This window comes from Catharus ustulatus, chromosome 2, assembly GCF_009819885.2.
Source record: "Catharus ustulatus isolate bCatUst1 chromosome 2, bCatUst1.pri.v2, whole genome shotgun sequence".
NCBI classification, from domain to species: Eukaryota; Metazoa; Chordata; class Aves; order Passeriformes; family Turdidae; genus Catharus; species Catharus ustulatus.
This window is the reverse complement of record NC_046222.1, coordinates 27,871,209-27,886,139: the sequence shown is the minus strand read 5'-3', so window position 1 is coordinate 27,886,139 and position 14,931 is coordinate 27,871,209. Positions and strand designations below refer to the sequence as shown.

Here is a 14,931-nt window from a genome sequence, read left to right as displayed (position 1 = left end):
TGGCGGGGGTTACTGGCTCGGCTAAGGCTGTGCAGGCTCAGCCCTCTCAGGGCTGCCGAGGGGACCAGGTGGCCCAGCTCAGCGGGGCCTCTCGGGGCCGACCACCACTGCCACTGGGCTCGGTCACCCCGGCCCGACGCTGGCCCGCGGTGGCGGGCGGGGACAGAGCACCCCTGCTCCCATGGCGGCGGGCGGGGACGGAGCCTGCCTGCTTCTGCCGCGGCAGGCGGGGGCAGGAGCCCCCCTCTTACCCCACAGGCCGCGGGGATGGCAGCACGGAGCCCCCGCCTTTCCCCTGGGCCACGGGGATGGCAGCACAGGGCCCGCCTGTCTCTCCCCTCCCCAGAACTCCCCTACCTCTCCCCCCGTCCCCCGTGCTGCCTGCAGGGAGCTAGCTCCACCTGTGGCGCAACAGAGTAACGATCTGTAACAATCGCGAAATGCCGGCTTTTACTGGCTGGTTGCTCAACTTGGCACCTTGGTTCCCACTTCTGGGCTTGGAAATGTCAGAAAATTATACACATATTAGCCGCTCCTAAGTGTTAGCTGCATTTCCAGTGTGGGACCAAAATTTTAGTCAAAATGGTGCGGCTTGTATTCTTGAAATTACTGTAATTTTGGTAGTAACTATTAAAATACATTCTCTCTCAAGGATCTGCAAAAAACTCGGCCCTTGCCCCAGTTGTTGTGGACAGAGAAGGGATCGATGAAGTCCTGGATCAGTTAAAGCATTCGATTTCAGGCCTGGATTCTGTGCTCCAGCGTACTTTGCCATGGGGAGTCGCATTTCATCATGCAGGTATTCCTAAATATCTTGGTCTTGAATTCAGTAATGGTTAAGTCATATAGTTTCTTTGTATTGCAGGTATCAGCAATTTACCAGAGACTTTTTAAAGTGTTTTGTAGCTTGTGACTAAATAAGCTTTGAGAATCCCACAGTTACAGGCAAATTTGAAATTCTTTTTTTGTGGCCGACGATTCTATTCAAAAATTGTTTTGCTAAATATTCTCTCTGTTGTGTTGGGTAACAGAAATTTCTGGAATTCAACTTACCTGGTCTTTTCTTTGTGAAATACCTGGAAACCTAACTGATTTGCAGCTCCAGCATTTTCAAGTTGTTCCTAAAGCTTCCAGAGTATTTCAGAGCAATTCTACCCAGCTTAATATTGAAATAAATGAATAAATAGAGGCAGTGTAACAAAAAAAACAAAATAAAAGGAGCATGTGTTGTGAACACTTCTACTTGAATTTTTTATTTCTTACTTAGGTAAGAAATGGGGAATGGGTATATCACCTGTTGATTCACTGAGAGAAAAGACTGACTGAGAGAGACAGCAGTAGCTATGGCATTAATTATGTAGGAGGAATAATTCCAAATGCTTATAGAATCTGTATTTCTTATAAAATTGGCCTGAAGCCCTGAAGGTAACGCAGAAACATACATAACAGACCTGTAATGGGAATAACAAAGGAGTCCAGCCTCAGGATGGCAGATGAGTAAATTCTAGCACCCTACTGTTTTCTTGTTTTTATTTTATTTTTCTTTATGTTACTTGCAATGCCTGTAAATATGCAGTTAGTAGTTCATCTTGTTACAATGTGTACAAGCATGTCAGAAAAGCTAGTATATTACTGTCAGTTGAATAATAAAAACTTAATGGTGAAATTTCACTTCACTTACTGGTCAGAAGAAGTTAACTAGGGTAGAGTTGCAAGTCTAGTTCCTAACACTGAATGGTGAATGTTATTTAAGTTTGTTCTTCCCTTGCTGGACAGCAATACTTTTAGCTCTTAAATTCAGTCTCACCATCACAAGGGTCACTAAATCTCCTCAGGTCTGACTTTTGACGAGCGAGACATCATTGAGGGAGCCTTTCGGCAGGGCCTAATCCGAGTCCTGGTAGCGACCTCCACGCTCTCGTCGGGAGTGAACCTTCCTGCCCGCCGCATCATCATCCGGACACCCACCTTTGGTGGCAGACTGCTGGACATCCTCACCTACAAGCAGATGGCTGGAAGGGCTGGCAGGAAAGGGATAGACACAGAGGGTAAGCAGAGTCTCTATTGATATTCTGTAGAAGCAGTGTTAGCCTGATTAAATCCAGGGCAGTACTTCACAATCAGGGACTAATTGTGATGAATTCTTTTGGTATTCTGTATGATTAGGTTGATCAAGATGAATTTGTTTGGTATTAATGGAGTAAAAGTTGTAATTCCCAGGGGATTGTTTTCACTGTCGGAAACTGAGTTTAGTATTTATATGTCAGTTACTTCAGGAACAGGCTATTTTCTCCTTTGAATTCTTGTTAGCTTCTAAGGCTGTGTTGTTAATTTGTCTTAATTCTGTGATCCATGGTCAGTTGACCTAAAGCGTTTAGAGTTTCAGTGAAAAAATTTGCAGTAAATTGTCATCGGACAGGCCTAAAATGTAAGAAATGCATTTGAAGACTACAACCCTAATTTGACAAACTTCTGTTGTCTGAAATTATGATTTAGTTTTATTAAACTTCTGCTAAACTTAACCATCAGTTTTATGGATCTTGAAAGTAGTAATGAGACAGAGACAGGGAAATACGAATAGTAGTTCATATATAACTAGATAATATGGCACCTTCTTGCATACAGTGGCATGCATATTGGATGTTCAACAAAATAATCCTGCCTGTTATTTTAATTTGCAATGGAAATTTATCTTTGCGGATGATGTTTGCAAAAAGCTACATTATGCAAGTATAAACACTGTAGAAAATAAGAAGTTCAACAGATGCGGGAAGTAGGATTTGCTCTCCTGATTGTTTGATTGGTGCTTGCTGGGACCCTATGTAAGCAGACTGTTCTTACATTTAGCTTTCTATTTTTGCCTGAGTGGCATAGCAACAGAGCATTTTGCGAGCTGTATCTCTGCAAACTCTCTCTATGCGTTCAAGGAAAGGGCACCTGCATACAGGGTTTTGAAATTTTCTAGACTTTCTCATTTGACTGTAGCTGGCAGGTGTAAAATTACATTATTCCTTGATGTTTCTTCTTTTTTTCCTTCAAGTTATAATAATTAGTACCCTTTTTGACAGTTGTGATGTGACTGTGTTATGCGCAGTAAGTAGTTGATTTTATGCAGATGAGCTTCGTGAATGTACCATTTTTTTCTGCTTCACGGAATCTTTTGGATGAGAACATAAAACTGTTGCCAACTGCTACTCTGTCACAGAGTAGGGAGACTGGAGGAACAGCAACTTGAGCTGGAAAAAACGCCTTATGTGGATATGACATTTAACTGACAGAAGATAAATGCTGTTGGGTTGAATTCCTCTTCCTCTCCCAATATCGTAGTTTTGGATTGTCTTCCATTTTTAATTTTTTAAATTTATTTTTCTTGGTTTGATGGAAATTTTAGTTTTGGAGAGTGAAATTTGTTTCTTTTTGCATTAATTAATCAAAACTACCATTTTCCCAAGGAGAAATAGGTAAAGCTGAGCAAAACCTAGAATTTAATAGGGCCTTAGTTGGTTTTGTTGGTTGCCTAGATATCCAGAGTCTTCTGGTGTTTGCCTAGTCTGATGCTAACCTGGACCTCGCCTAGTATCTGAAGTGCTCAATAATGGGTATTGGAACAGCTCAGTTCCTTTTTTTTAATTTATTGTTTACTAGATTGTAATTATTAGCTTTAAATTATCAGTGGCATCTTGGGAAAGAATATCCCCCAAGTCTTGTAAAACTGTCAGATAATACAGACCTAAGTGGGATACCCATCTCCTGTTAAATTTTCTTTTAGATACATCACTCTGAAAGAGTCAAAGGGAAGTTTTCAGAGGAAATTTCAGGTCACATCAGAAACCAAATACAAACTGTATGGATGTTCTTTATTGCTAAAATAAAAATAAGCTTTTCTTTCACAAAACAATGCTTTACATTGTTTACATTGATCAGGCAGTTTATCTTACCTACTCCAATTCTGTCAAAAGTGCATGATCAACAGATACCAAATGTTTCACCTGGCAGGATAAGAAAAAAAAAATCCAAGACACATCCTCGGAGTGTAATTTCTTCCTGTAGTTAATTGACATAATTATGTGTAAACTGTATTTCGTTACTTACCTACACTGCATTTATTTATTCTGTCCATTAAATTTAAGAGCAGTTGTGTTTTCATTACCTCTGGATTTGCTAATTGCTGTAGCATTTCTACAGCTACAGTTTTATCCTAAGTTAACATTCCTAGGAATTATAGTAAGATACCCACTACCAAAATTACCTTGTGTCCAGACTACATACATTTAAATCTTAACAAGTTATCATAAATCTATAATGATACTTACTGTACGGCTAATCCAAAACTAATGTTCTCCTCTTAGTCAAAGGCAAACGTGTTCTACGTTTATCCTGTGCCAGTTGGCAAAGCTTGAACTAGGTAAGGTCTTCCTGTTATCCAGTTTCTCTCTGATAGCTTTGTGGAAAAAATATCCTTTATGTGACCACTGCATTTTCCGTGGCAAAGCTGTATTATCATCTCATTAAAGGCATTTACCCATATTTTAATGTTTCTTTCATGGCTCTGGGGCATTTTTTGTCTCCCACAGAGTTTCAGTAGTTAAAATGAACTGAACAATGTCTGACAGAGAATTTAAGGTAGGCTATATTGAGATGTACTTTCAGTGAAAACGATACTTATGTGTATATATGTATAAATGCATATATGAAGGTTCAGAGGATGCATAGTTACTTAGATCAGTAATTTTGGATTTCTGAATTAGTTATTTCTGGAATGAAAACTGGTTGACTTAATACAAACTGTCAAAATACTGTGAAGCTTTTATGTTTTCTTCTTACTTTTGAGAATTTTTTCAGTTTATTAATGTAATGAAAAAGTCAAATTGATGCCCTGTATATTATAGTTCCTGTCAACTCCAGAACAAGAAGCAAGAGTGGTTCAGCAGCAAACCAGATGCATGGAGAGGCTGTGGAATCTCCTTAGATGACTTGGCAAGATCTAGACTAGCCTAATGTAACTTTGAAGTTTGCTCTGCCTTAGTTCTGATGTATTATGCATCTGTGCAATTTTTACGTAGCAATTCACGTGCACTATTTAAGGTTGCACATTTTTTATCTTCATTACCCAACTTTTTTGAAAATACTTAGAGTTTTCCATTCTAATAATGCTTCCTTGGTGAACTGTGTGCAGCTGTTACAGTGCTAATATGAAGTACTAAGGTCATTGTTTATGTTTTTGTTTTGTTTTTCTTTTCTTCTCCAATAGGTGAGAGCATTTTAGTCTGTAAGCCTTCAGAGAAATCAAAAGGTGCTGCTCTACTTCAGGGATCTCTCAAGCCTGTTTGCAGCTGTTTGCTTAGAAGAGAAGGGGATGGTGTTGCTTCTAGCATGAAAAGAGCAATACTTGAGGTACAGGACACTCAGAGAGGGATTAGAATTGTGCTTGTACCCTTGTAGGATGGTTTCTTCTGTGACACCATCACATGTTTTCTGTGCACTTCTTTTTCATGTGTTTCTTCCTCTGTCAAACCAGTCATCTTATTTGAGTCTGCCAGCTTGCCTCAATATTCAGCATTTTGTCTAGGATGTTTCTCTGCTTGCTGCAGATTGGGATGTGAGCACTCAAAGAAGCTTTGCTATGGCATTTAGATGTACTCAAGCAGCAGGCAGAACTAAGTGTAATTCTTAAACTTTGAATGTGACCTGACATTCTTAGCTGAAGCATACTTGTAAATTACTAGAGGCTTTGTGGGCTGAATTGGACCATAATGACATTTGTGAAACCTTGTAGGGTCTCTTATTTACCCCATCAACTTACCTACCTCTTCTGCAGGGGAATGACTGAAATTTTGTGAATATATTTCTGGTGAACCAACAGGGGTGGTACCCAGTTTGCTCTCTCTTCTGTAGGGTTCATATAGGAGTAGAAAGGACCAAAAGGATTTTGTTCCACATAGGGGAGTTTATGTCCCTTTTCAAAGCTGCTTTTGGGCTTGAACTTAGATTAGATACAGAACTCTGTAAATAGAATTTGTTTGCTAGACTTTTACTGTATTTTGAAAACTTTTGTGATGCTTAGAACTTGGTTGTACGTCCATAGATTTTGAATTTTAGCAGACCAATGGAATTTCTAAATGTATTTTTCTGCATAAGAACTATCTAAAAGAACGGGGTTCGTTTAAAACAAAACCAACATCCAAGGTAAACTAAATCACTCTCAGCATTCATACTTATGAAGAGGAACCTTCAGTATGCTGAATAGCCTTACAAGAACTCCACCTTCATGATTTGCTTATTGTATTCACAAAATTTCAGTTTGTGTTCTAACATATTTTAGTATTTCACAGTGTTGTCTAAGAAAAATGCCTCAGGCTAGTCTCAACTCTAAATTGCTGCAATGTGTATGTCCACTTTCAAAATAAGCTTTTGTAAATCATTCTTTTCTATAGCTTATCCTCTTACTTCTACCCAAGATGACTGACTTCTTCCCAAGAAAGTCTTTAAACGTTGGTTGTTGCTTTGCCTCATATTCCTCTCTCTGGGAAAATAGTTCTTTTAAAATGAAATGATGGATCACTGTCTTTGATTCTCTTATCTGATGTTCTGACCTACTGCATCTCTGGCAATATGAACAGGTAGTTTTTTTCAACAGATCATAGTGGGGGGAGTAGCCAACACTCCAGAGGATGTGCAGTCCTACGCCTCTTGCACTCTGCTTGCATCCAGCTTGAAAGAAAGCAAATGGGAAAATGGGAAAGGGCAAGACAGAGCACAGGCTGGACCTATCGAGGCTTGTGTGGCATGGCTACTGGAAAATGAATTCATTCAGGTTATGAACTCTGGCAGTGATGTGAAAGGTAAAGTTGGTGTTCTTCCCAGTGACTGCAGTTACAGTAAATTCACGAATACAAGCCGCACTGAGTATAAGCCGCATCTGTGGGTGTTGGCAAATATTTCGTTTTTTGTCCATAAATAAACCGCACCCGAGTATAAGCCGCTCTGTCGTTTGCAGCGAGGACCCGTGTGCAACAAAGTTGCCAAATAGTAACAGAATCGTGGCAAGGCGGGGTTTACTGGCTCGGCTCGGGCTGTGCAGGCTCGACCCGCTCGGGGCTGCTGACGGGACCAGGTGGCCCAGCCCGGCGCTGCCGCTCAACGGGGCCTCTCGGGGCCAACCACCGCTACCACTGGGCTCAGTCACCACGGCCTGGCGCTGCCCTGTGGTGACAGGCAGGGACGGAACCCCCCGCCGCCTCCCCGAGCCGCGGCAGTGGCGACCCGGGTCCCCCGCCGCCTCCCAGAGCCGTGGCAATGGCGGCGCGGGGCACCCCCGTCTCTCCCCCAGGCTGCGGCAGAGGAGGGGAGGAAAGAGCTCTCCCTACTCTCTCCCTGCCCCCCGTGCTGCCTGCAGGCAGCCAGGCTCCACCCGCGGTGCGACAGAGTAACAATTTGTAACAATCGCAAAATGCCGACTTTGCAGCTGCTCGACTCGGCACTCTGGCTGGCACTTCTGAGGTTGTAAATGTCAGAAAATTATTCACATATTAGCCGCTGCTGAGTATTTGCTGCATTTCCGGTTTAGGAGCAAAATCTTAGTCAAATTGGTGCAGCTTGTATTCATGAAATTACTGTAGTTTTGATTTGCTAACTGAGTAGATGCTCAGTGTAAATTAATAGCAAGGACTTCTCTCCATTTGTATTTTATTTTAAAGAATTGTGTATCAAGAATTTTCTGGCTTTCCAGAAGGTATCTTTACACTTGCTTTAATATATTATGCACATGTTCATGGAAGGCACACCACATCACCGGCACACCACCTCTAAGACTGATGCATCCTAGTCTACAAAGTTCAAAAATATCTTGAAACAAAACTTTAACCACCGGATTGGTGCATATTAACTGTAGACTGTGATTTTTGTCTTTTTGAAGAAGAAAAAAAGGATACTTTAGACATAGGCAAGGCTAAGCCTGTTATTGTTTTCATTTTTCTGTGTTCAGAATGCAGACATATATTATTTGTTATTGAAAAAGCAGCTGTGAAGAGTTAGAAATCTCTTAAATGCAGCGCAATCTGAAAATGATTATGAACTTGCACTAAACTGTTTCTGTATGTAATGCGTATTTTTTTTTAAACAGCAAAGGTTTATCATCCAACACATCTTGGCTCAGCTACTCTTTCCTCTTCTCTTTCACCAACTGAAGCCTTGGAAATCTTTGCTGACCTGCAGCGAGCTATGAAAAGTTTTGTTCTGGAGAATGATCTGCATATTGTCTATTTGGTAGGTTCCTCTTCTGTGTCTTGTATTTTCTATTACCAATACTAAAGAGAGACAGCACAATGCAGTTTTTGATGGCTCCATTGAACATAGGTTTGGATTTTTCTGTGATTTGCTTAGCTTATCCTTCATGAAGAAAAGTTTCTAAATTGAACGTTCTTTAGAATTAGTGTGTTACCATGGTGTTTATTGCGTAGGCAGATGCTGCATGCTGTTTAACCCCATTGTTGTCGCTCTTGACTTCCTAAGATTTCAGAACTTAATAAGTTTTGAGCATAAGATAATGGTAATTTTTCTTGAAGTTGATGAAACAAATTGATTTTTGTATGTGTGTTTGGGATCAGCAGACTTAATTTCATATTACAGTAGTTTCACGAATACAAGCCGCACGGATTATAAGCCGCACCCCCGGTGCCTCGACAATGTTGCTGTCTTTGTCAGTAGATAAGCCGCACCCCGAATATTAGCCGCACTTTCGTTTGTAGCGAGAATCCGTGCGCAGCTTTCACAAATTGGCCAATTAGCAACAGGATTGCGGCATAGCGGGCTTTACTGGCTCGGGGCGGGGCCAGGCAGGCTCGGCCCGCTCATGGTTGCCGATAGGGGTGGATGGCCCGGCTCGGCGCTACGGCTTGGCTGGGCCGGCCGGGTGGTGTTGCTGCCGCCGCCGCCGCCAGGCTCCCTGCTCCCGTCTGCACTGCCACTGCTGCGTTTGCTTGCCCTGCGGGCGGTGCTGCTGCTGCCGCCGCCGCTGCCAGACTCCCTGGCTCCCCGCTCCCATCTGCACCGCCGCTGCCATGTTGGCTCGCCCTGGCCGGCACTGCTGGCCACCGCACCGCCGGGCTCCCCCACGCTGCTAGCCCTGGTTCCCCTGGGCTCCCGTGCACTGCCAGCCCTGCTTCTAGGGGGCTTTTCCCCGCCGCCGGGCAGCCCCGCGCCGCCGGGCTTCCTGCTTCAACTGTCCTCTCCTATGCAGTGTGGCTCCCGTGCACTGCCAGCCCTGCTTCTAGGGGGCTTTTCCCCGCCGCCGGGCAGCCCCGCGCCGCCGGGCTTCCTGCTTCTACTATCCTATCCTATCCTATGCAATGTGGCTCCCGTGCACTGCCAGCCCTGCTTCTAGGGGGCTTTTCCCCGCCGCCAGGCAGCCCCGCGCCGCCGGGCTTCCTGCTTCTGCTATCCTCCCCTATGCAGTCGGGCTCCCGTGCACTGCCAGCCCTGCTTCTAGGGGGCTTTTCCCCGCCGCCGGGCAGCCCCGCGCCGCCGGGCTTCCTGCTTCTACTATCCTATCCTATGCAATGTGGCTCCCGTGCACTGCCAGCCCTGCTTCTAGGGGGCTTTTCCCCGCCACCGGGCAGCCCCGCGCCGCCGGGCTTCCTGCTTCAACTATGCTATCCTATGCAATGTGGCTCCTGTGCACTGCCAGCCCTGCTTCTACGGGGCTTTTCCCCGCCGCCGGGCAGCCCCGCGCCGCCGGGCTTCCTGCTTCTGCTATCTTCCCCTATGCAGTCGGGCTCCCGTGCACTGCCAGCCCCGCTTCTGCCGACTCCCCCGCCATGCTGGCCCAGGCTCTGCCGCCCTCCCTGCCCCGCCCTGCTGGCTCAGGCTCTGCCGCCCGCCCCCCGCACTGCTGGCCCCGCCTCTGCCAGGCTTTCCCACCTCTGCCGGGGCCGGCCGGGCTCCAGCTTGGCTTGGGGCTGCCGCGGGCTCTCACTTCCGTGTTGGCAGCTTTTAGAATTTTGTTAATGTATTAGCCGCCCCGGAATATTGGCCGCACGTCCGGGTTTCCACCAAAATTTTGGTCAAATTGGTGCGGCTTGTATTTGTGAAATTACTGTACTTTTGGAGGCCCAGAAACATGTTGGGCATTTAGTATCTATTTTGCTTCAAAAAGCCTCAGAGAGCCACACCACTTTTTTTCTATGGGTGGGCCTTTCTTTGTTTCAGTTAGAGTGAAATCCATCCCTGATTTAGTTTATTTGCCTGGTGATGCTACCAGGGCTAAAGGAAGGAGTGTGATAAATCTCGTGAGGGAAAGGTATCCCAGAGTGTGTCAAGATTTATGAGCACATATACTTGAAAAGCTAAGCACTGCTATTTAAGACTTTGGGAGAGGAAGCCATGAACTTGTGAAGATTATTGAGGAAACCAGATGGATGTGCACTGAACAGCTTGGGATTCATGGCTGCCAGAGGCCCATTATGCAATCATAAGCTGAAATCTGACAGTCAACTTTAGCCTTCTGTAAGTGTAAGGTGTATTCTCTTTACCAGGATGATAAATCAAAGGCAGAATTTGGGAATCTAGTCTGAAATGAAAGTTCACTTCAAGAGGAATATGCTTGCAACTACAAAGCTTGTTGAGCTGGGAGACAGGGGCAGGCAGGAGTCTGAGGGTACCTGTCTCTGCTTGCCCAGTTATGGGCTAATACCGATAGATTTTTTTTTCTTTTTTTTTTAATCCACTACTGTCCCATATTTACTCATATTTGTTTTAGAGGACCACATTATATTTTGTTCTATTTCTTCTAGGTAAAATTAACTCCTTTGTGTTAAGCACCAGTGAATTTTTTCTGTTTGTATCTCCAAAACACAAAAAAAAGGGATGAAATTTGTTCCTGTTTTGGGGTAGAGGCATGGATGGCATTATGTCTTTTTATGTTGTACTTTTTAATTGCAGCAGCTTGTCTAAGGTTATTTTAAATCATACACTGTTGAACAAAATGTTCTTGAGATTCTCTTCTGTTAAGCTAAAGCTACTCTAAAACACTTTTTTGTGAGTCTGTTCATTTTCAAGGCCAAAGGTTTATTTAATTTTCTTGCTTTTTTAGTTTTTTTTAAGAGTTGTTCTTGTGTTCCTTATGGGCTGCAGGGAGTTTATCTGCTAAAATGCTTTTTAATTCTTTTGCGCTTGAATCTTTTACTTGTACAAATATGAGACTAATTTGAGACTAATATGAGTACAAATATGAGACTATGAATTCCAAGCCATTGTATTTTAGGGAAGTTGATTAAAACAAATAAGGATTTGCTAGACTAGGATAAGAGTTTTCTATAAAGAAAAAATCAAACCACAACAAAAGCCCAATAAACAACAAAAGATAAAGCCCCATCTTAATCACTTTTGTTCTTCTCAGCAGATGAAGAGGCGTGGATGATTTACAACCACATAGGCATATAGTATTCTGTGCCATTTAACATTTGTGCCAAACAGCTCTTAGTTCTTTCAAAATAATTAATCTTGCTTTATATTGATAAAGATATGAAGACATTTTATCTTCTCATAGAGAAACTGACTGTATGCTGACTAAACATTAACAGAATTGGTTTTATGTCTTAAAAACATTTAAAAAAGGCTCTGGAGGGCTTTTTGTTAGTGTTAATAAAAGTTGAGGTTTTTTTTTTTTTTGTACTCCAGATAAATGAAAACTTCAGCAATTTCTGGCAAAATCTGTGTCCTTCCTGCTTTATCAGATGCTGTGGCAGTGGTTAGTGTGGTTACTCGTGGTTTTAAAAGGTTGATAGATATCTGTAAATTATGTTAGAAAAGAATAAAATTTTGTTTTCTTCAAGGACATTGACTATATAACTATAAAATTGTTTAATGGCTTGGATTTAAAGAATAATCCAACAAAGATTCTAAAGTGTTTAATCATTGGAGTACCCATATGAGTCAGATCTCATCAGTACAAATATCAAAGAAACTGGATTAGAAGAGTTTTTACTTTCTTCATGGTACATGCCTGTGACTCAGTGCCTTTACGTAGTATGTAGGATGCTCTAACCATATTCCCTAGGCTGTAGTTTTGTTTACCCAAAACTCTGTTTAGTTCTGTTTGTTTCTCTGAAACAGCTTTTTCCATTGTCTTATTTTCTTTAGGTCACCCCAGTGTATGAGGAGTGGACCACAATTGATTGGTACCAGTTTTTCTGCTTATGGGAGAAGCTGCCTGCCTCAATGAAACGTGTGGCTGAGCTGGTGGGGATTGAAGAAGGCTTTCTAGCTCGCTCTGTGAAGGGCAAAATCACAGCTAAAACAGAGAAACAGCACAGACAGATGGCCATCCACAAAAGGTAGCCACAGAATGTGGGTGTGAACGTGCAGAGATTAGAGGCTATAACATTTGTAATGCTTTGTGCCTGTTTTCAGGAACTGGCTCTTTTTCTGATCTGATAGGTCAGAACCTGAACCTGGTCTGCTCTGTTCAGAGAACACTGGTGGCACAGGATGTTTGTGCTGATGTTTTTAGAAGCTATCCTGTCTGTTTCTTTTGTGTGCCACACAGTAGAACTGTTCTGTCCTGTGTATCACGGTAAATTTTGCCATGCACAGTAATATGCCCTGTACTTCATCAACAGATTTTTCACAAGCCTTGCCCTTCTGGATTTAATTAGTGAGGTTCCTTTACAAGATATGACCAAGAAATACCGCTGTAGTCGTGGTCAGCTTCAATCCCTGCAGCAATCTGCTGCCACTTATGCAGGCAAGTTGTCTCAGCAAAATACCCCAGGAGTCTTAGACTAGTCTGGGGTTTTTTTTGTTTGTTTGTTTGTTTGTTTGTTTGTTTGTTTGTGTTTTTTCCCTTCCAGATTTGGGGGCTGGGATAGCCACAGTGTGGTACGAACAGCAGACAGCCTTGTAAAACCGCTTATGGATTTAACCTGTGGTTGTCCCTGCTGTGGAACCACAGAGTGTGCAGTGGGAAGGGGGCCATCTGAGAGGAATCAAGCAGTGTGCAGCTAATGTCTGTGGAAATCAGCTGTGTACTGTGCAGGAATGTAGTTTGTTAAATACTAAGTATGGAAATCAGTGTAAGTCCGTTGTAAAGCTTTGCTCTATCAGGAAAGAATACCTTTCAGCATTGAGTGAAGTTTGGAGCCTCTAAGATGGGACATGGCTTTCTTCTGAATGCAAAATTAATTGGCCAGAAGGTATACGGTTACAGTTTTCAAAACAGAGTCAGTGGCTTCTGGGCCATTTATCACCAGATCACAGGAGGTCAGACAGCTGCTACCTTTAACTTCCCTAAGAAGGCTGTGTGGGAGTAGAAGTAACAGTCCACCATGTGACTGAGGTATATTTTTTTTCTGTTGCCTAAATCCTTAATTACTCCATAAGTGGGTTTTCAGTTTTGAAGACAGTTTTAGCTCAACTTGCAAAACCCTCTGTGTGGGTTTCAGCATGAGTCAAAGCCCCAAAATGAAAAGAAAGGTCACGCCAACTAATGCAGAGTAGTTAAATTTAATTCTGGTAGTATAAATAACTTTTTTTTTTTAACTTTTTAGTATAAATAACTTTGTAACAGTTTATAATCCTATATTTCCAGTGTTAATAATTTTCACAGGAGTAATCTGGGAAGTAAAATGAACTTTTGATATGTCATAGAGTTAAGAGATATGATAAAAGTTGTATTCTGTAATCACTAAAATTAGTGAGAGATGCCATGTCTTTCAGTGGTTTTCATAGTCTGTAGATGCAATCTGTGAGTAAGAAACTGTCTTTTCTGTGCTCTTTTCCTTCTCCCATGCACTAGGGACTGCAGTTGAAAGCTTTATCAGAGGATTTGCTACCTCCTATGATGCTCTCAGTAACTGAAATCCTGCAGGCCAAGGTCTGCTTTTATGGATGTCAGCGCTGGGTTTCCTCAAAGATCTGTGGCTTCCCTTAGTGACTCTCATCACTACTTTTTCCTTTGCCATTTTTTTGTCAGTATGACTGTTTCATAGGACTCCTGTTCCAGGATATGCATGTGCTTCAAACTTTCAATATTAGCATCTCTGCAAAAACAGCGTCATTCAGAATTTCTCCCTCACTGATTAACTAGTTAATTGCAGATTGAATTCTGCAAGACTAGCTCCTACTCATAGTTGTAATAAACACGAGTTAGTTTCTGTAAATAATGGGAAGGTGAGATATGTAAAATGAGTGCTGATTTAGATTGGGGGGTGAGGAGTGAATCCAGCTTAGTAGAACTGGCTAGAGTTTAGACATTAATGTAACTTTTGTGTTCCAGGAATGATAACAGTTTTCTGTAATCGACTGGGCTGGCACAACATGGAGCTATTGCTCTCTCAGTTCCAGAGCCGTCTCACTTTTGGGGTACACAGGGAGCTTTGTGATCTGGTCCGAGTGTCCCTGCTGAATGCACAGCGTGCCAGGACACTTTACTCTGCTGGCTTTGTCACCGTGACTGATCTTGCTAAAGCCAGTCTTGATGATGTGACAGCTGCTCTGAAGAACTCAGTACCATTTAAAAGGTGAGAAATCACTAAGTCCAGAAGTCAAGTAAAGGAGTTTGTAAGGTGAAGGATGAAACCTGGAATAAAATATGGCAGCCCTTTGGAACTTTGTGTCAAATGTTAGAAATAACTTGTGGGTCTCTCTATCTGATCACAGTCATTCCATGATTATTCTGAAATTAATAGTAGCATCTTGTATTTACAGAATAATTTTTTGAGATCTGTTTTTTCTTTGTATTCCTCTTTTCAATGCACTTTTTAGTCCTGGGTAGATTGTCAGTGCTGTCTGGGGAGTTTTTGCTCTAAAAGGCAGCTCCACCATATGTTCAAAGTAGTTGATGATTTATTACTGATTATCTTTTGGGATTCTCTTGTGATTTATATATTAGTGCAGTAACAAGCTTCTTTGATCAAGTACCTGTTGGACTGTGCC

At 42.5% G+C, this 14,931-nt stretch overlaps 1 protein-coding gene across 6 annotated transcripts in view; it reads left to right on the top strand.

Moving 5' to 3' along the window:
- The window catches only part of POLQ (DNA polymerase theta), a 75,389-nt gene that overhangs the window by 16,075 nt on the left and 44,383 nt on the right, over positions 1-14,931 (top strand). For all 6 annotated transcript variants that reach the window (XR_006163160.1, XM_033086933.1, XM_042780192.1 and 3 more), the window contains 8 exons: positions 653-799; positions 1,836-2,048; positions 5,252-5,394; positions 6,638-6,842; positions 8,123-8,265; positions 12,139-12,332; positions 12,618-12,742; positions 14,273-14,516. Coding sequence is in view for 5 of the 6 variants with exons in the window: in XM_033086933.1 (XP_032942824.1) it covers positions 653-799; positions 1,836-2,048; positions 5,252-5,394; positions 6,638-6,842; positions 8,123-8,265; positions 12,139-12,332; positions 12,618-12,742; positions 14,273-14,516 (1,414 nt within the window). In the remaining variant the exon portion in view is untranslated. The remainder of the gene's footprint in view (positions 1-652; positions 800-1,835; positions 2,049-5,251; positions 5,395-6,637; positions 6,843-8,122; positions 8,266-12,138; positions 12,333-12,617; positions 12,743-14,272; positions 14,517-14,931) is intronic.